This window comes from Alligator sinensis, unplaced genomic scaffold (assembly GCF_000455745.1).
Source record: "Alligator sinensis unplaced genomic scaffold, ASM45574v1 scaffold876_1, whole genome shotgun sequence".
In the NCBI taxonomy this organism is placed as follows: domain Eukaryota; kingdom Metazoa; phylum Chordata; order Crocodylia; family Alligatoridae; genus Alligator; species Alligator sinensis.
In genome coordinates this window covers 1,275,964-1,287,087 of record NW_005841938.1, presented here as the reverse complement: position 1 = coordinate 1,287,087, position 11,124 = coordinate 1,275,964, and the positions used below count along the sequence as shown (strand labels likewise).

General features: G+C 43.8%; 1 protein-coding gene across 1 annotated transcript in view; it reads right to left on the bottom strand.

The window, feature by feature from the left end:
- The window catches only part of LOC102374217 (nucleoside diphosphate kinase A), a 4,308-nt gene extending 2,265 nt beyond the window's left edge, over positions 1-2,043 (bottom strand). The window contains exons 1-3 of the mRNA XM_006019765.2: positions 1,915-2,043; positions 1,385-1,486; positions 1,091-1,203 (exon numbers count right to left, since the gene is read on the bottom strand). Coding sequence (XP_006019827.1) covers positions 1,091-1,203; positions 1,385-1,486; positions 1,915-2,043 — 344 coding nt within the window. The remainder of the gene's footprint in view (positions 1-1,090; positions 1,204-1,384; positions 1,487-1,914) is intronic.
- Between the last annotated feature and the right edge of the window lie 9,081 nt (positions 2,044-11,124).

Sequence of the window (11,124 nt, the reverse complement as noted above, 5' to 3'; positions counted from 1 at the left end):
TCCACCACTACTCTCTGGGTGCGCCCCATCAGCCAATTTTTTTACCCATCCAACTGTGTAGGCACCAATGCCACAGTCGCTTAATTTATTGATGAGGATGGGGTGAGAGATGGTGTCAAAGGCCTTCTTAAAGTCTAGAAAGACTACGTCCACGGCGACACCATCATCCAAGGATTTAGTTACTTGGTCATAAAAGGCAATCAGGTTGGTCAGGCAGGACCTGCCTTTGATGAACCCATGCTGGTTGCCCCTGAGCATGATCTCCCCTGCAGGCCCCCCACAGATGTGCTCCTTGATGATTCTCTCCAAGATCTTCCCGAGCACCGAGGTGAGGCTTACAGGCCTATAATTACTTGGGTCCTCCTTCCTCCCCTTCTTGAAAATTGGGACCGCATTAACCAGTTTCCAATCCCCCGGCACCATATTCATGTCTAGCGTCTATCAAGTTTCTTCTCTTTCCACTTTTGATAGTGGAGAAGGAAGAAGAAAAGCCATATCTGTTTTCATCTTTCAGTTCCAGTTCTATGTGTCTTCCCACATTTCTTTCTATAGAACTGGGATTTGAAGGCACTTAGAGGTCTTTGAGGAATTAGAAAATTCTGGATGCAAGTGTTTATTTCTTCATATTCATACCAATGTAAGACACTAGCAATTGGAATTGAATGTGCCCTAAAAAAATTACACTTGCCTCTCAAAGGTTTTCAGCCTCACCGTAAGCATTTATTAATTAGAACTTTAACTATATATATAGCATTAAAATGCCTATTCCTGTTTAGCAGGACAGCTTATGATGAGAAACCAAAAGGCAAATCATGATTCAGAGAGCTTATTAATTGTTATAAGTAGGGCTGGATTAATACTAAAATATGAAGCCTAATTGAAAACTGGTGTGATAGAAAGGACTTGGGATCTGGTTACTACAAGGCTGATCAAATTCCAGTATTTGCGTTCTGCTGCTTACGTTCCTCCAGTAGTTACAACAGAATCTAGCATTTGCAACAGCACTCTTTATCAGAAGAACTTATCAAACAGGCAAGCATATGATTGACCAGCTGCTTAGTGTTGATACAACCAGAATTTCAAAACATACCTGCCAATTTGAACACAGAAGTCACCACGGATAGTGCCGGGCTTAGAATCTGCTGGATTTGTTTCCCCCAGCATCACTCTGCCAGTCTTAATGACATTAAGACCTTCCCACACCTTAAAGAAAAATCCAGTGAGATTTACAAAATCCAAATTGTAACTAACATAACCGCGGTCAGTAATGTGTTATTTAATATGCTATAAATGTAATACGCTATGCCAACAACTTTATGAACAAGAACAGATCATCTCAACCATGTCGTTTTTTCTTCTGCAGTTTTCATTTTCAAAAACTCACCATAGCTACAACAGGTCCAGAGTGCATATATTCAACCAAACCAGCATAGAATGGCCGATCTTTCAGGTCAATGTAGTGTTCTTTCAGAAGGTCTTCTGATGCCTGAACAAAATGGATAAAAAAAAGACAAGCTTAGTGAAAGCATATTTAAATTGCAAGAGATTAACAGAGCCCTCTTAATCCTCAAGCATGCAGCATTGTAAAAGTGTCACTTGACTGATATCAATTTAAAATAAAGATTATGTATTTCAGTGTAGAGTTTAGTTTAACAAGAGTGCTCTCACCATGTCTAATTTATGTTGAGAAACCTCTTTTTGCCATAGATGTTAATAAATGTAGGATGCATCTGTAAGAATATTACCTTCCGACTAAAATTAGGTTGCTCAGACTCTCTCATCCATTTAGATATAGCTGGGAATGACAAACTCTCAAAAAAATAACTTGATACATCAGAATTTGATCGTTTGACAACAGGTTTGTCCCTGGAATATACTACATATACAAAGGACAAATATACGAGGGACATTTACATGCAGTAATTTCAGGGCCACCAGTTTGAATCCTTTCTGTTCAAATCTCTTGATAATTTCTCCCACCAGTCCCCGCTGGACTCCATCAGGTTTGATAGCAATGAAAGTGCGCTCTGAAATGCAGGCCATTGTCCTACAATAGAGAAAAAAAGACTCCGTATTCCGTAAGCAGGACACAAATGCAGCCACAACAGAAGTCTACACAGCTACAATCTGGCACAGCCTAATTCAGCTTAATTTTAGCTCAGAATAATTCACCTATTTAAAATGATTCAACCATATGCTGCACTGAATAGAAAAGGAAGTTTAACCCAGGCACAGCTATAGGCAGAGAGAAAGGCAGCTAGGAGGGATTAAGAATGTGAAGATTTAAAATAAAAGAAGACTACAGATTGTAGCACAGGTGTACTCCAAGCTACATATTGCCACGTTGCTGCCTTCAATTTAGGATACAACTCCCTGAAATACTTCTGCATGCATTTCTTTGATCTATAATTAACTGTCTACTGCAAACTGGTGTTCTGATGATGCACAGATTTCTTAAGGTGCTATCTTTTATTGGACCAACTCTGTAGTCAGGATAGAGTTTGGAAGACTGTCTTGCAGTTGAAAGCTTGTCTAACTGCATCCCAACTACGGAGTTGCTCCAATAAAAGGTAGCACCCTGAGAAATCCTCAACTCTCACATCATTTCTGGACCATTAGTGCTACGACATCACTCTGACACTACCTAAGGATGCACATCAGGCAGGCGTGTGTGGACAGAAGAATGAGAGTTACAACAGACTCCCCCAGGGATCGTGTCAGAGACACAGCTCCTGACCACTGCACAGCCTACAAGGAGTCAGCCTGGCTCACAACAGCGCTGACCTGCATGATAAAAAAGTAGCATTGCCCTTGTTCCTTCCTATTTGATCGGTTTAGAAACAGAAAGCGTCACATGCAGTCACTCGCAAGCTCCTTTGCTATTAAGGAAGGAGCAGCTGGAAGGGAATCAACCTGATCATCCCGTTGCAAATCGGAACCTGCAGTGAAAAGCCGACAAAGACATGAACCCTCCTATGAATCCCAATCCCACGACAGCTGCCCCGTCCCCTTCCAGCCCTCCCGAATTCCCCACAGACCCCCACATTCCTCAGTAAGCTCCCACCTGCCTGGCTGCAGCCGCAGGGTCGGGGATGCTGGTGGTTATGACATCGCTGCCCAGCTGCCACCCAGTGCTAAGCCTGCTCCTGGCCACTCGCCCAGTGCCCCAGGTCACGCCAGGTCTGATCCAACCCACCCATGAGGAGGTCCTGTGCAGCCCAGGCTAGTTTCAGTCCAAGCTGGGCATCTTCCTAGGGAAGCATTTCCTGTGAGGGCTGTAGGTGCTGGCGGAAGCCTTCTGCCAACCCCCACCACAGCCCCTGCCTTGCGGAGGTGTGGTAGGGACACAAAGCATGGGCTGTCCAGTTGCAAGATTCCTCTTTGTCAGATTGGTAAACTGAGGCACTGAGGGTCAGGAACTAGCCCTGGGTATCTGTGAAGAGGCCTTCCCCTGGCACAGGTCACTCAATATGCTTTGTGCCAAGGGCGTGCTGGAGGGTCTCAAGTCATCCTAGTAGCAGCAAACAACTGGCTCGCTAGGCCCATCCCTGCCTTGCCCCAGGTTTTGATCTGGCAAACATAAGTGATGTCCTGTCCTCCCACCCTGTCCTGCATTGCTCAAGAAAGGGAGAAGCAGCACTCATCCTAGAATCGCTTCTGCCACCCCTTCCTGCTCCTCCTGCCCCCTTCCCCTCCTCCCCCCGGGGATGCTACAATCATTTTACTAAGGACTAAGCCTTTCTACATAAGGGCCATGTTTCTTCTTAATCTTAGTGGAGCCCCTCAAAGGATTAACCTCAAGTGTTCACTTACATGGGATTTAATAGTCTATGGTTGTGTAATTAGTCCGATGTAATTTAGGATTTGTCCCTTGCGCTTCACTAATGGCTGTATGTAATATAAGCATAGTTGGCTGTTTAGTCTGAAGGGTAGATTATACACCTTTATGGGCTAAATAAGATATATCTATCTATCTATCTATCGAGGGAGAGAGAGAGAGAGAGAGAGTACAAGCCTTTGTGAACCAAGTTCGCTACATCAGATGCTGTGCAAGCAGGTGCAGAAAGCAGAGTAGAAGGGGAGAGAAATTAGAATACAAAAGATGAAGAAGGGGAGGGGAGAGAGACATGCTAGGAAAGCAAAGCAAATGCAAAGCAGGGCTGGGAGTAGACTGCTTGTCTGACTATCTAAATCCGGGGCAGGGGAGGGCTGGCTCTGGTGAGCTAGTTGTTTGCTGCTACTGAAGTGATTTGAGATCTTCCAGTACCCTTTGTGCAGAGCGTATTTAGTATTTGTAACTTAGGCCAGCCATCTTTAGAAAAAAGAATTGTATCCAGAAACAGCAAATAAATAGAAAAAGTACCTTCAGAAAATCATTGTCATCAAGCCCTTATTGCCCATTTGTACCAGTCCAAAGGTAGTCCCATTTTAAGGTATGCCAGGACCGCGAACTCTGAGAGCACAAAACTTACAAATTGGGCCCTCAAAATCATAAATACTGTGATGGGGTTTTTTTTTTCTTTCTTCTGTTTGCCCTGTGAAGTTGGAGTCTTTACATATGCTTGGGTCACATGTTAAGCTTTTCTCCCTAAACATGTGGGTTAGATGCCTGTAAAAATAACTATGATTCTTTGTCAAGCTCTTAATGATGACGTTTTAACCAACCCGTCTCCCCACCAAGTATAACAGGATTTGCAATAAGTAGGCCAAACAGTATGCCTTTTTTTACAAGAACATTTATCTGCTTCTCTACTATCTATTCTACTGTCACCAAAAAACAATAGGTGACAACTGACATATTCTGAAAATTGCCTTACTTGAGCATCTGCCGTCCCTTATTAGTGCATAAGCTTATTAAGTCAATGAATTTGTTTAAGATGCAAAAGAAGTTCATGACCCCAGCGTTGCTGGTGGTCTTGGTAAACCCTGAGTCATGAATTCAAAATGATGGAAGCCCAATGGACAGTTAAATATCTGACATGTCACTTCCTGCAGTAGGACACAGAAATTTAACACCGAGAAGTGTATTCTCTTCCCCAGGAAGCAGTCCAAGGCATTCTGTACTTCAGATGTGACGTTTGGGACCACATTTTCCACAGAGATCTCTGGGACTACACCTTCAATGTTTTGCGTGCATCCCTTGTTGCAGCTACTTCAGAAGCATGGGGTATAGTTCTCTTTCTAGGATTCTCCAAGCATATATTACCAATTATTTCTCTGCCATTGCAGTGGCAGAGTATTGGCAGTGCCCTTGTATACTCTGCTTTTCATCTGTGGCATGTTGCAGCGTGTTCTCCGTGTTTCTGGATTTGTGCCTTATAGTTGTAGGATAATGTGAGGATACGTTTTGGGAGTTTTGGGGAAAAGGCTGCCTGCAACCCCTCCAGTCCTCTGTTCCTGTAACATTTCTTTTTAACCTGCTAACAACCCTTTGTTAAGCATTTTTGTGATTGTGTGTGCTGTAATAAGCATACCAATATAGATAATAATCTGTACAGTATTACTGTCAATTCCAGCATTGCTAGCTCTCAGAAGGAAATAATTATGATGCCTCCGTGCCATAGCAGGGAAGTTTGGTGCCTGGGGCAAGCCTGCAGTGGCAGCCTGCCTTCACCCTGCACACAGATCTGGGAGGCACAGGCCCCCCTGTGCTTGCCCGGGAGTCCATGCAGTGGTGGGAACTGCCCTCCCCCTGCCCCTGCAAATGAGCCATTTGCAGCTCCATCCTGCACCCCACCCCGGCTGGGCAGCCCCTGGGGCGATTGCCCAGCTCGCCCCCTCCCGCTTGCTGCGGCACTGTGATTTACTTGTCCAAGAGTTCTCCTGAGCTTGTTGAAGGGAAGAAGAATGGTTCATTCAGCAGCAGTTCCCCTGTGGGAAGAAAATGAGGTTGAAAAACAGAGCCCTGTGGAATTAGACTGACTCCCAACAGCAAGGCACTTGGGTTGCTCTACTGTCAATAATAAAGAGTTGTTTAGTGTACAGTGTCTCGGATCTCAGCATTGCCAAAATGAAACAGTAAGGCATACAATTTTATACCATCCTGTTTACTTGTGACTTGTATATTTAGCTCTTGCTTCAGTTTGTCCTCTCTGTGCTCCGTTTTATAATCTCTCTTCCCAATTGCGTAATGTCTGCATTCTGGTCTCCATCCTGATCTTTTCCCTGACTCTTTCCTAGAACCGTTTATATTGTGGCTTTCTACCTTTACTTTCTAATCCTCTAACTGGGTTGTTACTTCCTGGTTCCTTTTTATTTTTCTGGTTGACGTCCTTGATCTTTCTTTCATTTGACCTTTAGCTCTATCTGATTACTTCTCTTACTTACTTTCTACTCTCCCTTTACTTATGTCCCATAAGATTTTTCTTGTATGCCTATATCCTCTCATTTTTCCACGGTACTAATTCATTTGCAGTGGAAATGCCAGGGAAACTCCCTCTCTGAGGTTTCTGATTTTGGTCCCCAACATTTCAATAATTCCCTGCCAGGGAATTAATTTTTTTCCTCTCCTGTATACAAAATCCCAACTTTTAAGTACCTGTTTTGATAGTCACAACTAAGGGATAAGTGCATCCAGCTCCATGACCCTGCGAGTTTGTAAAATCAGACATGCACCAATGGAGAATTTCTGCTTTAGGAGGACAGCTTAAATATGACAAGTCATTTTATTAAAGCCCCGTCAGTTAAATTATAAATGGCTCCCGTGGGTGTTATATCCCATAAACTAAAATAGCTTCTACCTGCAGACAAATGATACTCCGAAGGGTATGAAAGCATTAAGTGCTTTCAAGAATGATCCAAAAAGCAGAATGTGGACTCGTGACACAATTACTATGGAGTAACTGATGCTGGATTTTCTGGTGTAGTAAGGAACAGATCCAGGTTCGTTTCTCCGAAGCGAGCTGCCAGTAGTAGGTGCTATTAGAGCACCTGCCCACGAGGTGGTGAATGGAGTCAGTTTGCATTAAACAAACAGCTACACCGGGCAAAATGACTGGGAAAAATTTATACTTTATACAGTTACTTATTTTCTGAGGGTAACTAAGTGGAGTGACTCCTGTACCTGTAAATTTACTCTATAGTAATTTAGTCTGTAGTAAGTGACTCGTGAGTCTACATCCTACATGATTTGCTGTCAGTGCCTGTCACTAGTTACTTATTGATCAATACAAATGAGATTCAGAGACATCAGCACCAGCAGGAAAGACATTTAAACAGCACATTTTGGTCTCTGATCTCCTTGGAGCAGCGACCTTTCCTCGAGAAGTGTATGGAAAATAACTAGCATATTGTGGTTGCGCTTATAATCAATCGATCAAAATCAAACCAATCAATCATCATCTCTACACCATTAAGGTCTCTGGGTATATTTAAAAACTATCTGCATACCATTTTTCTGTAGTTTCGAGGCATTACAGACATTTGGTTCGCAGGATCAACTTTGGTCAGGGGCTTTTCTCCCCCATGTAAGTCCAGAAAAGTAATTGTTCTACGCAGCCCAGTAATAAATGTTGATTCGATTCTTGATTTTTAGCTTCTGAGTTGTTTTTAACTGAATCTCATCTTCAGCCATAGCGATGGGTCAGGATTCCTGTGCACATCACAGAAAAGGCAGAATGGAGATGGAAACTATCTTTATTTTTTACTAAATTGGTAAACATTTAACAGTCATATGAAAAAAACTGTCCTCCACAAATACCTCATCATTACAATGTTACTTTTATTTTCAGTCTGCCTCTTAACAGAATCAATATGTCTTTTCAATTAGGAAAGCCCTTACAAACCTTTAGCAAGTTATAATATGCCAGCAAGCTCTTAATGGGAAATGAGAGGATAAAAGAAGGATTTGTGGGATGTGCAATAAATGTACAGAACATACAGTTAAAGTGTGAAGGAGATGTCTCTGCTATACAACAGTGAACTGTTGATTGAGTCCAGCGTGTTTGTATACCACCTGAGATTTTTCAAGACAGACCTAACCCAAAGCCATGAATATGAACACCTGAAAAATATTTAGGAAATTGCAGATATGGACCCTAAATTTGTGGCTCTGGTCCCAACTTTATCATGGTATGAGCTAAAACCCTATATATCTGTAACCCTAGGCAAGGGTAAAATTGCTGTCTGGTTCCAAGCTTCATAGCTTAGTTTATATTTCTCTTTATAATTAGACTGTGAGAGCTGTGATGTATAGCTGCACCAGCTTTGCACCATGATGATTTGGTTATCATAACCACACCCTCTCATCTAGGGTGTATTTGATTTCTACTCAAATAATCTCCTCTGGGTAATGTCCCAGTTAAAATTTCATCCCAAGCTCATTTGAGGCCTAATTTCCTTCTGCAGTATTTTTTTCAAATCTATTTAATTTTCAGACAAACTGTCATTTCTAGGGATAGAGAAAATTTTGTATCTCACTACCTGGCAAACTCTCATTTTATCCGGTATTAATTCCTAAGGGCATGAATTGCACTTTTTCCTTTATTGGACACCACCTAGCATCTCAGAGTAACAGACAGGGCGCCTCCTACTCCTTAATGCTTAATTAGTTAAGTAGGGGCACATCTACACGTGTGCATTTACTGCACAGTATAGATATGTGTCTACATGTGCACGCCTGTACTGCACAGTAAATATGGTGACTTACGCTGACTTGAGCGTAAATTTGATACCTGCATCATGCAGGTATCAAATTTACCCCCAGTTACTGCGCAGTAATGCACATGTAGATGCCTTACTGCGTAGTAACAGCGTGTGTGGATGGACTTGGGACTAATTTTAGTCCCAAGTCAGTCCACACACAGTTACTAGATGTGCCCCTAGTAGTTTACTGCGCAGTAAATTTAAGTAAGCATAAATGCACGTGTAGACATGGCCTAGGGTGATCATTTATAAAAATTCCTTAATGTCTTAGCAAGCAACAAGGCTATGCATCCCTGTGGGTGGAAACATCTTTTTCTGTTTCTAATGATCAGCTTCCTGGCCAAAACCAATTCAAAGGTGCATATGACAAAATAGGAGCAGAGTGACAGGCCAGTAGGCAGGATATGATGAGCACCTACATAAATCCCCTTGCAACACATGCTTTCAGATTACAGTTTTTCTAAATGTGCTGATCCACGTAAGGAAACATCATCGGACTGGAAATAATACAGTCGGCAGACCATAGCCTATTAAAGCCATCCCCCTAGCTTGTAGGTTCCTGGGGAATCCCTGGCTGGATTGGAGTCCTAGTGGACTACCACAGCAATATGAAAGAAAGCCTCTCTGTTCTGTTTCTACTAACACCGCTGATGTAGAACAGATGGTCCTCAGAGAGCCCCCTCCTTTGATGGCTTTCAGCAAAGCACTGTGACCCATTTTTGCTGTCTGGCAATACATATGTGTCTGGAACTTCTGCATTTGCATTATTTGATGAAAATAATTGTCAATAAAATCCTACTTAGAGAAACTCAAACTTATCAACCTTTTCGCCTTAGAGCCATCTCAGTCTGCTTACAATAATTCCTTTGTGAAAAAGGAAATGCTTCTTCTATATAAGGTTGCAAGGATGGAGTTAAAACCCCACCTCAGTCAGAAAGGTGCCTCTTCCAGACTGTCTGGATGATGGCATAATGGAGCCACTTTGCCGTCAGTGATATCCCTGCAAGGTTTAGTGAAGCCGTGTAGAAAATCCGTGAGAAGTGGGTGTCACCACTGGTTTGAACAGCTGTGCAATGAGTAAAACAGTCACTTGAAGGATGAGAGAAATCCTGTAAGTCAGCTCCTCTCAACAGTCCCTTGCCAAGGAAATAGCAAAGGCAGAGAAACATAAGAAAGCTGCAGGTGATCTCTCCAGGGACAAAGACTAAAGAAAGACCATGTCTGATATGTATTCAAGGGTGTGATCCAATAGCTTAAATGAAAGTTTCACGTATGAAAAACATGCCAAATCAGACCTAAAATGGGATTACAACTGAAAATGTCATCTTGTTTTCCTCAGTTTGGGCTAGTAAATAGGTCAGCTGTGTGCCCCTGTACTTCCTAATTAACTCTCAGGCTCCCTTTTTTGGCTGGCCATACTTGTTTGCGGTACTGGTTTAAGGAACATAACTCTTCTACATCTTCAAAACACTTGGCCACATTCTTTTCGACCTTGCACCTCCTCTAGTTTCCCTCTCTGCAGTCCCACCAGCTCGGTGAATTTAAACAAACGATGCAGACACATTTTAAGTTCAGTAACTGCCACTGGAGCAGGCCAAACAAAGGAAAGCATAACGTAAGCTTCTGCTGCTCTCCAGTGGAAAATAACACAATTGCCAGTGGTAGAATGTCACTGCTCCGTTCATTTGCCTTTTTAAACAGATTCTTCCCTAATCCCACTCTGGCAGGCAAGGTTCTTTGGGTAGATGTGATATCTTTTATTAGACCAACTGAGTAGTTGGAAAAAAGTTCTCAGCAAGCTTTTGAGTGCCGTCATCCACTGTTGCACAAGATAACTGCATCACAGAGAAGTAGGACTGGAAGGGACTTCCTGAGGTCATCTATCCAAACCATCCCATACAAACCATCATCTATTCTAACCTCTCCATAAGAGGACCGTCAACGCTGACGGCACAGACCTAACCCCCTAAGCTGCCACACGTGCAGCAGGGGCATCGCAGCAGCCAGCGTCCTGCTTCTATGAAATGTTGTCCGTATACGCCCAGGAGATCCTGGGACTGGGCCATTCCCATCCCTTTGTTACACCCCAGGAAGAAGCCAGGCTTTTTGTGCTCAGAGGCTGGCCAAGTCCCATGGGCGCAGCACTGGTCTGGGAGCCGTGAGCCCTTAAATCTAGTCCCAGGTCTGGCCGGTGACTCCGTTCATCCCAAGGGAGGTTCCTGCGCCACCTGTCAATGCTCCACGTGTCACCAGGAGGGTGCAGCAGCAGCACCAGCGCAGGGCACGAGCCGTCCCTGCCCCGCGCCCCCAGCGCAGCCACCGGGCCAGGGCAGGGGGGCGGGGCCCGCAGGGCTCGGTGGCGTCACAATCGCCCGGGTCGTCTCAGGATTCCACGACGCGTCTCCTGCCCCGAGACATTCGCAAGAGCACGCCCTGCTCGCCGACCGACCCCACCTCCTCCCCGGCTAAGCCCCGCCCATC